General features: G+C 39.2%; 1 protein-coding gene, 1 long non-coding RNA gene and 1 pseudogene across 3 annotated transcripts in view; 1 reads left to right on the forward strand and 2 right to left on the reverse strand.

Moving 5' to 3' along the window:
- Positions 1–6,861: 6,861 nt before the first annotated feature.
- Positions 6,862–21,733, forward strand: part of CSTF3 (cleavage stimulation factor subunit 3) — a 71,654-nt gene continuing 56,782 nt past the window's right edge. The window contains exon 1 of the mRNA XM_084894567.1: positions 6,862–7,059. Within this exon, the coding sequence (XP_084750693.1) occupies positions 7,033–7,059 (27 nt within the window). The 5' untranslated portion in view covers positions 6,862–7,032. The remainder of the gene's footprint in view (positions 7,060–21,733) is intronic.
- Positions 11,911–12,918, reverse strand: LOC311627293 (cysteine-rich and transmembrane domain-containing protein 1-like; annotated as a pseudogene). Its single transcript has one exon. The product of its transcript is annotated as a cysteine-rich and transmembrane domain-containing protein 1-like (transcript).
- LOC311627304 lies at positions 13,944–15,623 on the reverse strand. Its single transcript, XR_014795883.1, has 3 exons — positions 15,540–15,623; positions 14,867–15,499; positions 13,944–14,592 (listed from the first exon to the last, which is right to left on the reverse strand). It is a non-coding gene; the product is annotated as an uncharacterized lncRNA (long non-coding RNA).

Here is a 21,733-nt window from a genome sequence, read left to right on the forward strand (position 1 = left end):
AATTGGCTGGGGCTCTGGTGCATGCTATGATTAAGGAAGCTAGCAAAGATAAATGAGCCACATTGGGATGAAAACTATGACCTCATTGATAAAGAGTTCCAACTAACCAGCACAGAGATAATAAATACATACTATTGGAACTTGGCTTTCCCTCTTTTTTGCAAGTGTTTTCTCTGTAGTCACTGAAGTATAAAGACATTTTATTCTCTCTAAACTTCCAGCAGAACTCTTTGTGGCAGGGATAGCACACTCCATCCTGTGTAATAGTTCCAGTAAACAACTAAATGGCAAATAGAGTCTTAGTATTTGTTGCCTCATAAAAGGAATTTAGGAGTCTTTGGACGTAAATCACCACCGAGAGTATAGTAGTTGTATTATACTGTACAGAATATTATTATACCAAAGATTATGAGGCATACATACTTTACTGAGAGTCTTTTGTGGGCCAAATTCATGTCCTGAAAACAGACATGCGTATTAGCTAATGTAAATTTATGGAGATTGTAGATTTTCCCTCTAGAAAATGAATACATCTTTTATACAATCTCTGGGGTAAAGGGCAATTATGAAACTGTGGAAGCAAAGTATTAAAATATTCATTCTTTTTCTGCAACAAGTTGTTTTTAGAGTTGGTAAAATCTGCTTTTAAAAATTATTTCTATTTCAAATGAATCATTTGTTGAACAAGCTCACATAAAAGGTAAGGGAACACGTACACCAAAAAGGTTGTGGGTCGATTCCCAGTCAGGGCACAAACCTAGGTTCTGGGTTCAATTCCCAGTCGGGGTGCATATAGGAAACAATCGATTGATGTTTCTCTCTCTCATTGATGTTTCTCTCTCCTCTCCCCTCCTTCCCTCCGTTCCTTCTTTTCTCTCTAAAACCAATGGTCATATCCTTGTGTGAGGATAAAAAAGAAAAAGGTAAAGGAACAGAAAAAGAAAGAAAAAGACATAAATGAATTATTTATCAAATTGTGGTTGTCTCATAACTTTAGGATGCAACAAACAGAAGTTCATTCAGTCTAAAAGAAAAAGGGCTACTGCAAGAACATGTATCATTTTAAATTAAACCATTTCATAACTGAGATGGTTTTAGGAGTAGTTACATCAGTGTCCACTTGGTCAATCTCTCTCTCTCTCTCTCTCTCTCTCTCTTTCTCTCTCAGTTTTAGTGTCTCTCTTCTTCAGCTTTAACTTTTCAAATAGAGTCACTGGATTAATTTTATGCAGAGTTGATCTATTGGATAGACTCTGATTCTAGTACCCATCCCTGAGAAAAGCATTTAGCTTCTCTTAAGAGGAAAGAAGAAGCAGTACAAAGTCTATATCACACCAATTATTATAGGCCCCACATTTTTTATTAAAATAAATCTTTATTGTTGAAAGGATTACATATGTCACCTTTCCCCCCCATTGAACCCCTCCAGTCCATTCCTCACCCCTACCCCAGGGCTTCACCACTCTATTGTCTGGTCCATGGGTTATGCATACACACACACACACACACACACACACACACACACACACACAAGGTTTTTTGTCGATTACCTCCCACCCACCCATCCTCCCTTGCCTTCTCTCCGAAATTCCGCAATCTATTCCATGCTTCCAAGTCTCTGGATCCACTCCGTTTATCAGTTTTTTTGTTAAATTAGTTTCCACATGAGTGGGATCATGTGATACTTGTCTTTCTCTGACTTATTTCATTTAGCATGATAATCTCCAGGTCCCTCCATACTGTCTCAAATAGTAAGATATTCTTCTTTTTTTACTGCTGCATAGTATTCCATGGTATAAATGTACCACAGCTTTTTTATCCACTCATCTACTGATGGACACTTGGGCTATTTCCAGATCTCAGCTATTGTAAAATTGTGCTGCTATGAATATAAGGGTGCATACATTCTTTCTGAAATAAAAAAATTATGTACCAATGTTTACTACAATGGAAAATGTGTGCATTTTGAGTTATGCTTGAATACAAAAGGGGCTGTGAAATAAAAAATGCTTTTCAAAGTGGTGAGATTATAATTGGCTTTTTTTCCCTCTCTCTTAATTTTCACAGATATTGTTCTACTGGTTTGACTAATTTAAAAAAGTTTTTAAACAATGAATATAATTTAACAATGCCCTGCTTTTTATTTTATTTTATTTTATATATTTTATTGATTTTTTACGAGAGGAAGAGAGAGGGATAGGGAGCTAGAAACATCGATGAGAGAGAATCATCGATCAGCTGCCTCTTGCACAACCCCCACTGGGGATGTGCCCACAACCAAGGTACATGCCCTTGACTGGAATCGAACCTGGGACCCTTCAGTCTGTAGGCCGACGCTCTATCCACTGAGCCAAACTGGTTTCGGCCTGCTCTGCTTTTTTAACTGATCAGCTCTAGATTTTTACTTTTAAAATCGTTTTCAACTAAAGCAGTAGAGTCAGATTAAATTTAAGAAATGTGTAAAAGATGTGTTTAATTAATATTCTAATAGAAGATGACTCAATAGTCATTTCAGGCAGTTTCATCATGTACATGGAGAATTCATTACTTGGAAGTTGTTATATTTAAAAAATAAAATAGCAGATATATTTGTGTCCTGCTTACACACACTTTTAAAGTATTTGTCCATCCCTCTACATAGCTGTAATCATGCACCTATTGACTTTTTTGTAAATAGGTCAAACTATACAAAGCAGACTGGAACATTAGGAAAATATAGCTGTAGGGTCAGGAGGTCAGGTATGCTTAATGTATTTATAGCAAGTAAGTATATTATATCAAATGTAACATACACTCATTCGTTTATGATCAATTTTAACGGACATGAACTTCAAATTAGAAATAACTATAGAAAACTTAAAACAACTTTTAAAAAATCTAATCAATTGGTTAACAGAGCTTTTGCTTTATTACTAGTGATGCTTGGTTGAGTTTTTCACATTCCAAAGGACCACTGTTAGCATTCATAGCCAACAGAAACATTTCTAAGTGTTTAGAATGATGGATCAGGGGAAATATTTAGCGGAGTACCTAATTACAATGATTGCTCAGCAATTTAATAATTGTCACTTATGTTTCTGATAAAATTAGTGTGTAAGTTATAAACAGTTAATTCCTTAATCACATGGTAAGTATGCTTGGTCTTAAGAATTCTGATATTTCTCATGATTTGCCACAAGGAAGTAATGTTCTTAATGAAATTTGTTTAATCAAGTGGAAATTGTATTTGTCTGCCCCCTGGGGGATTCATGGAAACATTGCAAGTAGCAAAATTCCAGTAATAAAATAATACAACATACTGTATATGCATATAAGGTCTTTGGTTGATTACCTCCTACCCACCCATTCTCTCCCATCTTCCCGCCAAGATTCCTCACTCTGTTCCATGCGTCCATGTCTCTGGATCCACTCCATTCATTTTGTTATTTTGTTAATTAGATTCCAAATATAAGGGAGATCATGTGATACTTGTCTTTCTCTGACTGACATTTAGCATGATACTCTCCAGGTCCCTCCATACTCTCTCAAAGGTTAAGAAATATTTCTCCCTGTTGTATAGTATTCCATGATATAAATGTACCAAAGCTTTTTTTTTTTTTTTAAATAATTTTATTGATTTTTTTTACAGAGAGGAAGGGAGAGGGATAGAGAGCTAGAAACACCGATGAGAGAGAAACATCGACCAGCTGCCTCTTGCACACCCCCTACCGGGGATGTGCCCACAACCAACGTAAATGCCCCTGACCGGAATCGAACCTGGGACCTTTCAGTCCGCAGACCGACACTCTACCACTGAGCCAAACCAGTTTCGGCACCATAGCTTTTTTGTTGTTGTTAATCCCCACCCAAAGATATTCTTCCATTGATCTTTTCTTTTTAATATTTTTTTTATTGTATGAAATTTTTATTTTATTTTATTGATTTTGTACAGAGAGGAAGGGAGAGAGATAGAGAGTTAGAAACATCGATGAGAGAGAGTCATCGATCAGCTGCCTCTTGCACACCCCCTACTGGGGATATACCCGCAACCAAGGTACATGCCCCTGACCGGATTCGAACCTGGGACCTTTCAGTCCCCAAGCCGACGCTCTATCCATTGAGCCAAATCGGTCTCGGCCTTCCATTGATCTTTTAGAGAGAGTGAAAGTCCGAGAGAAACAGTTGTGAGAGAAATACATCGATTGGTTGCCTTTTGCATGCACCCTGACCAGGGCCCAGGCTGGGGAGGAGCCTGCAATTGAGGTATGTGCCTTGACTGGAATTGAACCCTGGACCTTTCAGTCCGCAGGCCGATGCTCTATCCAGTGAGCCAAACCAGCCAGGGCCCACAGCTTTTTTATCCACTTATCTACAAATACTTTTTAATAAATATCAGATGATAATTTTTTAAAATTGTTAGTATGACAACATTTTTAATGAATTTCCTACTGTTGATCTACTCTTATGGATAAATCTATCTATCCTGTATTGTATGTTTTCTTTTTAAATTCTGTTCTGTGCTGTTTTCAATTTGCTGATTTTGATTTTGGATTCTTCCAGTTTTGCTCATAAGTAAAATTGGCCTTAGGATTAGTTATAAAGCACCAACCTTGTACAACTTTGGTATCAGAATTATTTTCGGCTCTAAAATGACATTAGGAGTTAATGAAAGGAATGAACTAAATAAAGTATTAAAATATTAAGTAACTACTATGATAGAGGACAAGTCCCCAAGCTCCAGTGATGATTTTACACATTTCAAATGATAGCTCCAATAAAAATTTTATTGCTTTTTAATTCATTCAAAAGTACCCAATGGATTCAATCCTCTTGGGAAGTAAGTTAATAATATAGCTACTATCCACGAGAAATTGGCAGTGTCTGGCCTGGTGCTAAAGTACATAGCCCTCTAATATGACCCTTATTATTATATTATTATATTATCCTGACCTCCACCTCCTTTCTTTCATTCCCCTGTGTAATTCTCTTCTCTTGAGAGGATTCATTGGCCAGCTTCTGATGAATCAAATATCATACAAGTGATGGAATGTCACTTCTGAGATTAGGCTATAAGATGGTGGCTTCTGTGCTGGATATTCTCTCTTTCTTACACTGCTCACTCTGGGGAAGGTCACCTGCCATATTGTCAGGTAGCCCTGCAGAGAGGTGCATGTGAAAAGAAACTGAAGGAGGCCTCTGGCCAACAGTCAGATAAAAAATAAATTAAAAAAAAAAAAAAAAAAAAAGAGGCCCTCAATCTGCCAGTCCTGAGGAAAAGAGGCTCATGTTAGTGAGCTTGAAGGCAGCTCTTTTTCTAGTCGGGTTTTCAGATGAGACTTTAGACCCAGCCAACAGCTTAACTACAACCTAATGAAATAATTTAAGCCAGAGACCCAGCTAAAGCTGGGCCCAGATTCAAATTATTTTGCAAAAAAACCAAAACTATATATGTCAATACATATAATACATATAAAATAAACATGCCAAAATGTCAGTCACTCAATCAAGACAGTCGTTATACGGGTATTCATTGTATTATTCTTTGAACTTTTAATTCTTTAAAGATTTTTATTTAACACATTGAGAAAAAATGGCATTTGAGTGAAACTTTGCATGTGAATATGACTCTTAAAGAATACTGTCCTTATATTAGTTCATCATAGACAAACTCAGAAAACAGATGAAAAGAGGAAAATTATGACACAATCTGGGTATTATATATAATATATACTGTACATCCTATTTAATGTACACTATTTTTGAATTCTGCTTTTTCACCTGACCATATCACGGATATCTTTCTATCTTTACTGGCTGCATGACATTCCATTGTGGAGATGCCTTGGGATTATATTTAACTGGCACTGTTGTTGGGTGGTGCAGTCAACATCTGTTCACATAAATCTTTTGCTCATGTGTCTGGTTACTTGAATGGGCAAGAATTCAGGCTGTGCACAGGGCAGAGGTGGAAATGGGGGCAGAGGCGGGGGACTGAAAATAGTCGTGTATGGCTGGGAAAGGTTGAAGAGTCTATTTTATCTGGAGTGTGGACCACTGTCAGTAAGGAGACTCGAAGGAACCATCTTATGAGGATCCTTGCATTGAAAAGAGTTTGAGAAGACTTGTTCTCACTTAAATCTTGGGCCGTGCAGGTCCTCTTCTGACCTTTTCATGCATAGCTTACTAAAATTGCAGGCACTGTTGTTATTTCTGTCAATAGGCAAGGAAACTTGAGGCACAGAACACTGAAATTGCCCAAGGCTACCAATCTAGTGAGAGATGAAGCCAGGATTGGAAAGAACATGGTCTAGCCAGGGCCTGAGAGGTAATTACGCCCATTTTGCAACCGAGGAACCATGGTGAGATAATGAGCTTAAAACCATGGCCTTATTAGACACCATGGTAGATGGTAACAGCATAAATTAATATGGCCTGGACCTGTCCCTCTCGTCCCCTAGAAGCGTATAAACAACATTAGCTGAGACGTTAGAAAACCTCCATAGATTCCTTATCTCCAAAATAGAGAAGGCAATTAACATTCAGTATTGCCCCTTAAGATGGCCAGCGTGCCTGAACTTAACTGATTGGCAGTCAGGATTCAACAAGTGACGAACCAGGGACTCTCAGCTCGATAATCAAATTCCAAAAGCCGCGCGAGCCTCCCAGCGAGTTTCCCGCCTCCAGGCCGGTAGCAGCCAGTTCCGCAACAGTCGCTGCAGCCCCAGGGCCGTGACGTCACTCCAGGCCATAAGCCCCGCCCCTTTGCCCCCACCCCCGGTATCTCTGCTTCTGCGCGGCCGAGCAAACCGGCGATTTGCGCTCGTAGCCCCGCCCACTGCCCCGGAAGTTAATGCCGAAGCCCCGCCTCTCCTCGACCGGCTGGGGCGCAGCCATTTTAATTCATAGCTGAGTGGGCGGTGGCGTTTCGCGTTGGCCGGCTGGCCCTGCTGGGCAGGGGGTCACTCTTACTGGTTTGGGGGTGGCTTTTAGTTTAATTTTTCTTTTCTAGCTTCACCTCTCGGGCCAAGTTGCGCGTTCTAATTGTCTGAGATCATGTCAGGAGACGCAGCCGCGGAGCAGGTGAGGAAGGAGAGCGGCGGGGCCTCGTGGCGACCTCTTCTCTCCGTGTCTCTGTGCGTCCTGGCTCTCCAGCCATGTTCGCTCGAGGAAGGGATCTGGTGGCGGAAATGGTGGGAATGGGGAGCAAGAGCTGACTGAGATTTAAAGTTTTTTTTTTTTTTTTTTTTTTGGCATTTCTGTGTTAGGCGCTAGTATGAATACATGTGGTTTAGACAGTAACTGGGAAGCTGCTTCGACCAGTTTAGGTTCATGGGACCACCTCGGTTGGATGGCTTCCTTTCATACCATTTCGATAGGGAAGATCCATAGGAATTGATTGTTTAAACATGTACTCGCCTATGTCGAAAAACTTGGCAATCTTACCCCCGCCCCTTCCCTGATGTAGACTGTACCCAGAAATAGGTTAATAGCTTGAGAAATAATTGGAGATTAAACTAATCAGGGAAAATGAAGACTTGCTAGAGAGCGAGTGAAGGGAACAGCCTGGGAGCAAAGCATAGTTTTGCTGGGTAAGAGTTAGGAATTTTGTGGCTTTCTCCCACTTCCTTCTTTATCTCTTCTGTTTACATTTCATTTGCGTTTTTTTGCATGAGACAAGATATTGCAGAATTTGATAAATCAAAACTTGAGAAGTCTGTTTCGGTCCCTCTAAGTCTAAATAAAACCATCTATCTGTTTTAATACTGGATATAAGTGATGTTTAAGTATTTCAAATTTAACAATTTTATATAAATGATTTGTTTCTTTTGCCCTTTATTCAAAATTTTGTGAGATAGTGTTTACCTTTTCGTTTGAAAGATGAAAACGGATATTTTATGTTAGGTGTGACTCAATTCGTTTTTCAATTTAAGTTTTGGTATATGTTTAGGTAAGTACTTTTCAAAATGGAAGCTAGCTGGCCTGCACTTCCAATTTTCTGAAATTTCCCATTGCCATGGCAACGGAATACACTTAGGTTTTCGTTTTCAAGCCCCCATCTTATAATCTGGAGGTAGTCCGTATGACTAAATTTTGGGAAAGTTTGGCTAACTTAATTTTGTGTTTGCTCATCAACTGATTTCAGTCCTGAACTCTTTGCAATGTTCACATGTTACATGATGCCCAATAATGTAAAGTATTAAAATTATATCAGATCTGTTTATGCATACTTACCCTTTTTCTGGACTCGATCTGAGAGTCAAGGGAGGAGTAATATACAGAGGTTTCATTGAAAGTTTCCAAAATCCATTGTTATTTCTTATATTTTTAAAACATTGTAAAGACACTGAAATGTTGCTGTGACTTCAGATTTTTCAGAACTATGGTGTTTTAAATGGCAAAGATGTTGTGAAAATTTACAGGGGAAAAAAAACTCATCCAAAAGTTTTATTGTTTAGAACAGAAAAGTTAAAAGTGCAATGAACACATACAGTACAATTATTCACTTAAATTCGACAGTTAAACATTTTGCCATATTTGTTTTATCTCCCGTACAAATTTGTCAACACATATTTCAGCATTCTCATTATTCGGCGTCAGCCCCACATAATTCAGCATTAATGCTTTTACATAACCATCATGCCATTTTCCCACCTAGGAAAATTAATATATAATTTATAAAATCCAGTTCATATTCAGATTTCCTCAGTTGTCCCAAAATGTGATTCATAGGGTTTGTTTGTTTTGTTTTGTCAGAATCTAATCCCCAATTTTTACCCCGTAGTACAGGAGTGGGGAATGTTTGGCCTGCGGGCTGTATAAGGCCTGCAAAATAATTTGGTCTCTACTTTATTTATTTATTTATTTATTTAAATATGTCTTATTGATTTTTTACAGAGAGGAAGGGAGAGGGAGAGAGAGTTAGAAACATTGATGAGAGAGAAACATCAGTCACCTGCCTCGTGCACACCCCCTTCTGGGGATGTGCCCGAGGTACATGCCCTTGACTGGAATCTAACCAGGGACCCTTGAGTCTGCAGGCCAATGCTCTATCCACTGAGCCAAACTGTTTTGGGCAGCAGGCTAATTTTTAAGTTGATAATTCTGTATGGCCCTTGAATGATATTATAAATGTCCAAATGGTCCTTGGCAGAAAAAAGGTTCCCCACCCTTGCCCTAGTGTCTCTACACTGAGTGGCTAGATTATTATGATCTCTGAACGAATAATAATCTGGTCACCTAGTGTATATCCTATATAATAAAAGGTTAATATGCAAATTGTTCCCTCCACCAGTTCAACCAGCAGGCAGGCCGGACCCCACCCATGCACGAATTCATGCACCAGGCCTCTAATAAATACATGTATATATTAGAGGCCTGGGCATGAATTTATATATATATGTTAGAGGCCCGGGGCATGAATATGTATGCATGTATATGTACACACCACACACACACACACAGTGGCCAGATTATTATGTGCTCAGACATCATAATAATCTGTTCACTCAGTGTATTTAAAGAGTCCAGGATAGTTTTTTTTAGAACTCTCATATTCTGGATTTCTTTTATGTTTGTGTATGCAGTGTCATTCAACTTGTCCTTTCATCTTGTGTATTTCCTGAAACCTAAACTCAGCTTTGATAATATTTTTGCATAGACTACTTTATAGCATTACATTAAAAGGCACTTATTTCATGCTACGTAGTTTCACTGTTAGCGATGTTTAAGTTCGATCACTTGGTTAGGGTGACACTGCTGTATCTGTTCATTGTAAATGATTATTTTCCTCTTTACAGTTAATAATCTGTGGCTTGATATTGTGTTCCTCGGTAATCTACCTAGTTACTTATCAATTGATAATCCTTGAATAAAGCAGTTATTACATTGGAGGTGGCAAGTGGTGTGTTTTTTTAATTTATTTTTTTAGAAAAGCAAGCAAGAATTTGACTGCAACAAAAACACTTAGGCCAGTGAAACAAGCAAGGGCTCAGAAGAAGCAACAGGAGAGCCTGGGTGGGCTGCTTTGACTCACTGGAAAGTCAGAGAAAAGGGGGCCTTGGAGATAGGTTTAGGGGATTAGCCCGGGAAGAGCTACCACTGCCCATTGCTCTCCTGATTACAAACCTCCTGGGGTCCCTTGGAGATGAGGAGATAGGTGCTTGTGGGAGGAGAGGGCGGAGTGAATGGCACAGGCATGCTCTCTGGAGGGGCAGTGGGCTGGGACCTTTTTCAGGGTTTCAAAGGTTAGGCGTTTAGGGCAGGGTCAATAGAATATTAATCAGCTTTATGCTGGTGAACCAAAATGAGATTTATTCTCTTAATTTGTCCTTGGGTATGGTTGACAAATGGCACTGATTGGATTTCTTTTTTTTTTTTTTAATCAATCTTTATTGTTCATATTATTACAAAGGTTCCTCATTTCTTCCCCCCTCCACCAGGTTCCCACCCCACCCTCTGTCCTTTCCCCACAACTGATTGGATTTCTGTTCTCTGACCCCGAGTAGAGTGATTTAAGCTATTTACCCTCTGGTTGGGGAAAAGTGCAAATCATTTACTCCCCTAAGTTCCTTGGTTTAGGGAATATAGGATTTACTAGGTGGTTGCTAACTGCTGTTTAACTGTCTTAGTTTTCCTATCCCATTTGTGCTGGAATTTTTCTAGCTTCTTACTGTACTGTAACATTCTCCCCTCAGAGATTTTTAACCCTAAAATCTTTTAGGGTTGAGAGGGAGAATGGTCTGTCTTCAGTAGTTGTTTCCTGCTGAAAATGGTTTTTTAAAAATTCTAATATTCTGTCTTTACTTACTGACTCATATTTTTCTGTAAAGAAGTTTTGTTTTATTTTTTCTTTCTCTCTCCTTTTCAAAGATTATTGAGTATCACTGAACTTACAGGTTTCTCTTTATTTTGTGTGTTAAAATCAGTTATACCATTTTCTTTTGGATGTTCACCTTGTCCTAACTTTGATGGTGGCTCTATATCTTTTTCCTATCAATCTAAAAAACATTTTTTGACATCTGATTTCCAACAGAGTCATCTTCATATAATACTTTCTTCAGTTTTTTATTTATTTTAAAAAAATATATTTTATTGACATTTTACGGAGAGGAAGGGAGAGGGATAGAGGGTCAGAAAACATCGACCAGCTGTCTCCTACACACCCCTACTGGGGACGTGCCCGCAACCAAGGTACATGCTCTTGACCAAAACCTGGGACCCTTCAGTTCACAGGCTGACGCTCTATCCACTGAGCCAAACCGGTTTCGGCCTTTCTTCAGTTTTTTAATGATACATTTCAAACATTCAAAAAAGGAAAGAATTGTATGTTCCTATTATAGAGCTTCAATTCATGGCAAATCTTGTTTTTCTCCACACTTTCCGTTCTTCCCACCTCCATTACTTTAAAGCAAATTCCAGACACTGTATTATTCAACTTTAACTGAAATGATTAAAAGATACCTTAAAGAGTGAGATGATTAATTATGGATTAACCAGCTTGCTTTATTATGTGTAAGATAGCAGTCAGTGAAAATTCAGAGGAAAAGAGGAGTGCCTGAAATGATGGACAAGAAAAAAAGACTAAATAAATATGAAGAATAATAAGAAAAAAATCAAAATGACTCTGAAATAATGGATTTGCTTTGGAAAGGTGTCAAGGGATGGAATAGACAAAGAATCCTGCAAGATAATGAAGCTTAGCATTGAAGCTTAAAAATGCTTATTGAATAAACCCAGTATTTTTAATTTGTTACTCAAAAGAGGGATGATCATTTCTTTCTTGGTACTGAATCTCTGCCCTTTGAAAGTGGGAAATGATTGTAGACAATCAAAATCACTGCTAAGGTTTATTCTAACTTTTTTACTCTTGTAAGGAAGTTACAGTTTGCATTTCTAGAGTTCTTTAAATGATCTTGCAGTGTTTGTGGGTATTCTGGAGCTTCATGTTACTGTCTTTGCCAATTTAATGGTGACAGGACTGTGTGTACCAGGATTTAGGTTCCCCTCTATTCCCAACAAAAATACATCTGGGTCCTTTGTGGAATCATGGCTATAGTCTTATTTTGTAGATACTTTTTTTTAACTGTTCAATTCAACTTTTGATCTCATTATTTCTTAGCTCTGTTTTTACCTTATGCACTACTCCCTACAGCATTTTTTTTTTAAGTTTAGACAAATTTATTGAAACATTCAAGGTGTTAGCAAAGAAATCATTAAGTGATGTTACATTATGCCACTACCTTGAATGTATACTTTAACAATTATAAATGTACACTTCATAACTAAACCTTTGGCCAAAAAAATAAAAGGGAAGTCATTTAGCACATTTGTGAAAGGCCAATAGGAAATTAATTTTGAACATTAGAAAGATAAAGTCACTGGATTAAACCTAAATAACCACTGCTGATCTAGAATCCCACTGTGTTGAAGGCAGAAGTGTCTGCGCAGAGCTAGTCATTTATTTTAGCAATCAGAGAGATGGGGCAGGCACACCTGTTGGAGGCAGAAGAGCTGGCAGGACAGCAGGGACAGGCTGGCCAGGTGAGCATGTCCCAGAGACAGCAACAACAGAGAGCAGTCCACTCTGTGAGGCAGGAGGTGGGCCCAGGCCATCCCTTAGGCCTTCTACCACATACACTGTGGCTTTAGGAGGCTCCTGAGTCCACCTTTCAGCCATACTGTGGGTATCCTTGGTAGGGGACCCCTGAGGAGGTGGGTAAGGTCTTCCTATAGGCCCTGGAGGGTAGGCCTCAGGCTCCATTCATTGGTTGTTGTGGATAAGGGGGTTATGGGGTCATTGGACCAGGGCCCGAATAAGGTGGAGGGTTCCCTGGGTTCATTAGGGAACTGCAGAATGTACCCCTTCATCAGTGGACTGAGTGCCGGTTGGGACAGAGCGGACGGGACCAGGCGAGACGGCACAAATAGCACCGCACCAGCCGCGGCCCTACAGCATTTAGTAGAGTGTTGTTTAGAGTTCCTCTATTGAGTTTGAGCTTGGGTTGAAGGAGCTGCCTTACTTATTATTGCATCTTACAAACCTAGGAAATACATACAGGTGTTCAGTAAATGAATGGATTAATTTGGACCAAAGCTATGTGTTATACATTACAAAGTCTCCAATAAATTAATCTCAAGAAAACAAGTATATAATTAATACAAACTAAAATATTTGGGGTATAAGTGGATGGTTTATAAAGTTTTATTGGATAAGAGGGAGAGAAATGGGTTAGGCCAGGTCAATTGATTTGAACCTTTAAGTCCCTAAAATGTTTTTTTTTTTTTTAAATATATATTTTATTGATTTTGTACAGAAAGGAAGGGAGAGAGATACATCAATGAGAGAGAGTCATCGATCAGCTGCCTCCTGCACACTCCCCACTGGGGATATGCCCGCAACCAAGGTACATGCCCTTGACCGGAATTGAACCTGGGACCCTTCAGTCCCCAAGCCGACGCTCTATCATTGAGCCAAACCGGTTTCGGCTAAAATGTTTCTACATTCTTACCTTTTGGAAACGAGACTTTAGTTTTTAAACTATAGACTATTCTAAAATTAGGGGAAGGCTGAAACCGGTTTGGCTCAATGGATAGAGCGTCGGCCTGTGGACTGAAAGGTCCCAGGTTCGATTCCAGTCAAGGGCATGTACCTCGGTTGCGGGCACATCCCCAGTAGGGGGTGTGCAAGAGGCAGCTGATCGATGATTCTCTCTCATCGATGTTTCTGACTCTCTATCCCTCTCTCTTCCTCTCTGTAAAAATCAATAAAATATATCTTTAAAAAAAAAAAATTAGATGAAGCTCAAATATAAACAAAATAATCCTCATTTTGAAAAAATGTCATGATTTGAAGAAGCACAAAGGAATTGCCAGTTCAGGGCCATAAGTCAGTGTTTTGCTTTTGAGAGGAAATAAGTTTGTGGAGATATAGAAAATATGAAAAATATGTGTTGAGGAAAGGAAGTTGAAACAGCCACAATGTTGAAAACTGAAGCCTGGTTTATTTTGTTGGGTAATTATTAGTACTTACTAGAAGCCCAGCGCACAAAATCGTGCGCAAGTAGGGTCCATAAGCATAGCCTGGCCTCCATCACATGGCCTCCTTCATGTGAACATGGAGTTCCCTGCCCCAGGACACTGCAATGCGCAAGACCTCTGCCCCTCGAAATTCCCCCATCCCGCCACTGCTCTGTGAAACTCCTCCCATCCCTCAACTGCTCCCCCAAATGCCCCCCAGCTGCGATACTCAACAGTCCCCAGTCCTACCTCGCCGCCGCCGCCGCCCCCCCTCATGATTAGCAGCTTGGGGGCCGGGTGTGGGGAAGGGACTGAGAGGTGTTCTCTGCACTTTCCGGTGACTGGTTGTTTGGTCGTTACAATGTTAGGACCACTGGGTTTTTACTATATAGAAGACTAGCAGTTAAGAGATAACAGAAGTGCCAACTAATTTTAAAGCCAAAGTTAGTGTGTGGGGTGGGAGGTAGGAAGAGAGAGGGAAAGGACCAAGAATGTATGTTAGATTATGTTTTCTTTGGGCTCAATTATTTTTATCAACAAAATCTGTAATAGCATTCCCTACTTTGCCTCCTCCTTTTTAAATATTGTAATCCTCACCTGAAGATGATTTTTTTCTTTTTTTCTTTTTTTTATTTTATTTTATTTATTTATTATTATTATTTTAATTTTTACAAATCTTTATTGCTCAGATTATTACAATTGTTTCTCTTCCCCCCTCCCAATAACTCACCTCTACCCAATCTTCACACAATCCTCTGCCCTTACCTTCCTCCCCCCATGCTGTCCTCATCCATAGGTATATGATTTTTTTTAATAAATTTTTATTGTTCATATTATTACAAATGTTACTTTCCCCCCCTTCTCACCCCACCCTTGAAGATGATTTTTCATTGATTTTTAGAGAGAGTGGAAGGGAGATCTACCAAGAGAGAATAACATTGATGTGAGAGAGACATATCTATTGCTTGCCTCCCCTACATGCCCCACCTGGCCAGGCATTGAACCTGCAACCGAAGTACTTGCTGTTGACGAGAGTCTAACCTGGGACCCTTCGGTCTGCGGGCTGACACTATCCACTGAGCCAAATTGGTGAAGGCCCCCCCCATTTTATATAAATGAAAGCTTGCAAACCGCTTAGATAGGGATTGAAGATATAGTATAGCAGTTTGGACTGGTAAATATGATTTGGTCTTTATTGTTAATGTTTATTGAGGAAACGGAACTTTGCTTGATATTTGCTTGATTGCTTCTAAGAAATTGATCTGTTTACAGGACTATTGGTTTTTCTTAGAGGTACAGCAGAAAGGTACTGTTAAGAGAGATTGCATTCTTTCAGTGTTAAGATTACAGGAGTTTCAGGGAATACCAGAGTTGACACATGTGGATAGATCTTCTGGGACAACATCTGTATTCAGATGTTTGTGCCTGTTAAGTGGACAATGTCCAAAAACAGCTCATAGGTTTAAGGTCTTCTGCCATTGTCTCTGATTCTCTTTAAACAAACCTGGCTGTAAAAAAAAAATTAAAATAAAAAATAAACAAACCTGGCTGTGAATTTGAGTCGTTTGTTTTGCAGAACAGTTGGTAATGATGTGAGACTTGATCTAAAAAGGAATTTGAGTTGGGCCAATGTTTAAGCTATTTTTAGATTAGTAGATATTTTATAATAAACAGTAAATACTGAATAAAGCCAGAGGCAGAACTATGTTGTAATTTGTATTTTTCTGTTTCACTTTGTTTATCTAATGAATTAATATCTTGGCTACTCTTGGTTTAAAGAAGCTACATTTTTCAAATTCTAAAAGATAAAGATTTTTATTTGTAGTTTGTAGTTATTTGTTTCCTAGGAGATAAATAAGAAAATATGATAAGTATAATTATTTGGATCAATAACTTTAGCCTATTTTTTCCTTCAGTTTTTGGATTGTTTGCATGTTTAGTAGGTTTTTAGTTTTTGAAAGGATTGAAGGGATTATATGCAGGATAAATACACAGAATAATAACAAAGTCATCTAGTAGAGCAGAGTTCTGTTGCACTGGTAAGGAACACAGGACTAAGCAGGCATTTACTCCTAATGTTACCTGTTACATAAAGTGCTATCGTCTCATATAAATTGGCTCATCTAGGTTTGTACTTCACATGTGCGCTGGGCTTCTAGTAAGTACTAATAATTACCCAACAAAATAAACCAGGCTTCAGTTTTCAACATTGTGGCTGTTTCAACTTCCTTTCCTCATTGATAAGTATATAACAGAACACATATTTTTCATATTTTCTATATCTCCACAAACTTATTTTTCCCCAAAAGCAAAACATTGACTTATGGCCCTGAAGTGGCAATTCCTTTGTGCTTCTTCCAAGTCATGACATTTTTTCAAAATGAGGATTATTTTGTTTATATTTGAGACTTCCCCTAATTTGAGAGAGAGAGAGAGAGAGAGAGAGAGAGAGAGAGTGTGTGTGTGTGTGTGTGAGAGTGTGAGAGAGAGAGAGAGAGAGAGAAACATCAGTGAGAGAGAAAGGCCATTGATCAGCTGCCTCCTGCACACACCCTACTGGGGATCGAACCCACAATGCAGGCATTAGCCCTGACTGGGAATCGAACTGGTGATCTCTTGGTTCCTGGGTCGACGCTGACCCACACTGGCCAGGCTACCTTAATCTACTTTTTAATTTTTATAGTTTACCTATTAAGAGACTTCAAATGTATAGTATAGTATGTGCAGTTTTCTTAATGATTTAGCCAAAAAAAATTAGAATGACTTAGGTGTGAGGCCACCTTCTTTTTAATGAAACAGCATTTGGAAAAGATTTATTTACAGAACAGATAAATCAGGTAGTGCTTTTCAGGATGGAGTTCGTGATCCATTGCATCATAATCATTTAGGTGCCTTTTAGATGTATAAGTGCCTGTACCCCAACTTCAGACACACTACAACTTATTCTGGGAGGTTCATAATATTCGAGATGGGTACCACAGGTTATTTTTATGTAAATGAAAGCTTGCAAACAACTTAGATAGGGATTGAAGATACCTGAACTTTAGAAGTTGTTTTTGAGTAAATTCCTTTTTTTTTCTTTCTTTTTGTTGTTTTACTTTTTTAAAAGCTTATTTTTCTTCTTCAATACAGTTCTTGATAAAATTAAGTGGGGAGAAAAATTGCAATTTTTTTTGAGAATGGTTAGGCTTTCAATAGAGTGTTTTACTGATTTTCCTCCCTCTATTATAGTCAGTCATTACCCTTAATGGTGGAAAGTACTGAAAAAACCAGGTTTGAGACTCATCCTCTGCTTTTTCTGTTGGTCATGGTCAAGAGCTTATATGAGTTTAAATCCTTTACCACCACAACCCCATACTTTGACATTTATTGTACATATCAAAGAAGTTTCCAAAGTCCTACTAATATCATTGGTAATGTGTATTCCTTAGAAACTAGTTCAGTTTTTGTTCTGGTTATTTGACTTGGGACCTTATCCTACTCCCCATTAACATCTATAGAGTGATAATGGAATTACAGTTTATTCCAAAGGCAAAAGCTAGATTTTAATAGAGTTTCTTATAGAAATAAGTCGTGGGACACATAAGCATGGGACAGTTGTTCTTTTGCCATAGTGACAGGGTTCTGACCTCATTCCATTATAAATAGGCATTGGAAACTTGCTGTAAGTTTTTTTTTAAAAGTGACCTATTCCTCTGATTTGTCAACAGATTCAGGAAAAAATAATAAGACAACTCCATTTAAAAAAAAAATAGATTTTGTTGATTTGAGAGAGGAAGGGAGAGGGAGAGATAGAAACATCAATGATGAGAGAATCATTGATTGGCTGCTTCCTGCACGCCCCTACTGGGGATTGAGCCCGCAACCCAGGCATGTGTCTTTGGCCGGCATTGAACCTGGGACCCTTCAATCTGCAGGCTGACGCTCTATCCATTGAGCCAAACCAGCTAGGACTCCATTCCTTTTTTTTAAAAAGGTTGATTTTAAGAGGGAGGGAGGGAGAGAGGAAAAAAAAGAAACATTGATTTTTTTTGTTTGTTCCACTTCTTTATGTATTTATTGGTTGATTCTTGGATATGCCCTGATCAGAGATGAAACCTGTGCTACATGGCATAGTGGGACAGTGCTGTTAACCAGCTGAGCTTCCTGGCCAGGGTATAATCCATTCCTTAAGGAGGCGCAGTCTCCTTGTAAAACTACTAACACACTGTCCAGTTTTTAGTTTTACTTTGCCCTAGAGCAGTATGATAACCAGGCCAGAAAGCAAAGACATTGTGCTGCTAGCTACCAGAATGGTTCATAGCTGTAAGGTTGGGTGACTTTTTTAATCCTCACTGGAGGATATTTTTCCATCGATTTTAGAGAGAGTGGAAGAGAGAGGGAAAGACAGAAACATCAATTAGTTGCCTCCTGCACAAGCCCTGACAGGGCCTGGGGTGGGGAGGAGCCTGGAACTGACGTATGCGCCCTTGACCGAATTCGAACCCGGGACCCTTCAATCCGCAGGCCAACACACTCTGTCCACTGAGCCAAACCAGCCAGTGCTGGATGACATTATATTGTGAGAAATATTAAATATGTCTATAATAAACAGTATACTTTTAGTCATTTTGGATAACTTCCATTGTTAATTAATGCACTTGATGGAGAATTATTTATATAGATTACTTTATGAACATTTAACTACTTCCTTGATCAGAGGAAAATAGGGATGTAATAGATTTTGAAAAGAGCTGAGCCATGGTTCTGATAGCAGTTTCATGTAATTTAATTATATTTCTTACTAGGGGCCCAGTGCATGAAATTTGTGCAGTGGGGGATGTCCCTCAGCCTGGCCTGCACCCTCTCCAATGTGGGACCCCTGGGACATCCCTCTCACAATCTGGGACTGCTAGCTCCTAACCACTTACCTGCTTGCCAACCTGGTCATCCCTAACTGCCCTCCCCTGCCTGCCTCATCCCCCTAACTGCCCTCCCCTGCCGACCTGATCGCCCCTAACCACCTCTGCCTTGGCCCCTGCCACTGTGACTTTGTCCGGAAGGACATCTGGTCTAATTAGCATATTATCCTTTTATTATTATAGATAATGAAATTGGGTTATTAGTTACTTAATGAGGAGTGATGATTAATGCCTGACATACATGTTCAACAGATGTTTTTTACATTTGATCTACAATATCTTCTGTATGGATCCTTAGATCCATGGTAACCCTTTCCCCCAGGTGTCTGTGGATAGAATTTTATGATTTCCCTGAATTTGGATGGGTTATATAAACCTTTTATTTTCATGAATCTCTTAACAAATTGAGTTTTTTCTTTAATCGAGACTATAGGCAAGAAACCACACTAGTAGTGTTAGCAACAGCTATGATTGGGACATAAATATTCAACATATTGTTGCACTCAGCACTAGACTCTCCACTGGATCTTGTTATTTAATGTGTTAAGTACCTGTTACTATATAAGACTTTGTTTTAAAAATATTTCAATAATATTTTAATATTTGTTTCCTTTGAAATCCCTCAGAGTTTGTATATTTAAAAACATTATTCTGAGAAAGGGTCCTTAGGCTTCACATAGAATTTCACTGGAAGGTTCTGTGGCACCAATAAAGGTTAGGAAACTCTGGAAGCCATGGTTTTCTTCTCCTCCCCCTACCCCATCACCATTTACCCCCTCTCTGCCCTCTTCCCACTTCCATCACCCCCATTATCACCACACTGTTGTCCATGTTCGTGAGCTCTCTCATTTTATTTTTTGCTGAGTCCCTCCCAACATTTCCCCCTTATGCACTGGCCCTCCCTCCCCCAGCTGTCTCTGTTTTGCTTGGTGTTCAATTTGCTTGGTGTTCAAATTCCATATATGAGTAAAATCATATAGTACTAATTTTTCTCTTACTGGCTTATTTCACTTAGCATAATGTTCTCCAGGTCCATCCATGCTGTCACAAAGAGTAAGCTTTTCTTCCTTTTTAAGGCAGAGTAGTATTGCACTGTGTAAATGTACCGAGTTTTCTATCCACTCATCTACTGATGGACAATTGGGCTGATGAACATAGGGGGCTGCATATATTCTTTTGAATTAGTGTTTCGGGTTTCTCCAGATAAATTCCTAGGAGTGGAATTGCTGTATCATAGGACAGTTCTATTTTTAAAGTTGATAAGCACATTTTTAATTTTTTGAGGTAACTCCATACTGTGGAAAAACATGGTTTTTCAACTGAGGCTGCACATTGGATCAGCCTGGAGAATTAGTTTTTGTGCCTTTTTTTAAATAGTGATGTTCCAGTCCCCATTCCTAGTATTCTGGTTTCATTGGTTGATGGTAGGGCTTGCACATCTTTTTAAATTCCCTTTCTCCCAGTTGGTTCCAGTGTGCTGCTAGTCTTGAGAATGAGTAGTATAATGGTATCTTACAAAAATTGAGATCTTCTTTTATTTTAAAATATTTTTTAAAAGTTTGTTTTTTCAAGAAGTAAACTCATGAAATAAGTCTATTTTGTTGTATCCGAAGTACCCCTTCAACATTGTCTGGCACATACTGGCAAGTATTTCTCAGGTGAATAGTAAAAATTCAGACACTATGAGAGTATACAGTGTAAAGTGAGTGTATGTTTGTGTGTGTGTGTGTCCCTACTTTTTTTTGAAACTCAATATTCATGTTGCTAACTATAGACCTTGCTCTTTTTAGTGATTACAAATTTCATAATAATATTTAGCCAGTTTTTTTATACGTGATTATTTAAGTTATTTCTATTCTATGCAACAATAAAAGGCTTAGTAGCTCACTATTCTTCAGTATACATGTGCAGTAAGATGCCTTGCCAGAAGTGGAATTTAGGGTCAGGCATTCTTAGTAAATTTTGATCAATATTACTACTTGCCCCTGTTGACTATGTGAGAATGTCTTTCTGTTTACCCTTGTAATCCTATATAATAAAGAGCTAATATGCTAATTGTCTTGCTGCCCTCACGCTGTAATGGCCAATCAGCAGGAGGCTGTGTGCGCTGTGGGGCAGAGCCACAGTATTGTTCCAGAGACAAGACAGAAGCTCCGCACTCTCCTCCGACTACCTCGTTGCTCTGGAGATGGGGTGGAAGTGGGGAGGCGCCCAGAGGAGGTGGGACCAGCCAGAGGAGGCAACTCACAGGGACCGAGGGCGGGGCTTGAAGCAGCCAGAGAAGGCTGGAGGGGTGGGGTGGGGCCAGGCACATTTGAGCTCTGGGTGGAGAGGTTAGGGTGTCAAGGAGGGGCAGTGGGTAGGTGGGACTGCACGATTACGCCCGCTGGGCTTCTAGTGTTAATAATAAAACACTTTAAAAAAAAGATATTTTATTGATTTTTTACAGAGAGGAGGGGAGAGGGATAGAGAGCTAGAAACGTCGATGAGAGAGAAACATCGACCAGCTGCCTCCTGCACACCCCCTACCTGGGATGTGCCCGCAACCAATATACATGTCCTTGACCAGAATCAAACCTGGGACCTTTCAGTCCCCAGACCGACGCTCTACCACTGAGCCAAACCGGTTTCAGCAATAAAACACTTTTGATCTCTATTTTATGGTTTATATTTCTGTTCTTTTGTGTTTTCCTTTATTAATCCTCATCTAAGGATATTTTTTCCATTGGATTTTTAGAGAGAGTGCAAGGGGGAGAGAGAGAGACATCTCTGTGAGAGAGACATCTTGATTGATTGCCTCCTGCACTCTCTCTGACCCAAGGGCCAGGGATTGAGCC

This window comes from Pipistrellus hanaki (assembly GCF_964339955.1).
Source record: "Pipistrellus hanaki genome assembly, chromosome: 9".
Taxonomy (NCBI): domain Eukaryota; kingdom Metazoa; phylum Chordata; class Mammalia; order Chiroptera; family Vespertilionidae; genus Pipistrellus; species Pipistrellus hanaki.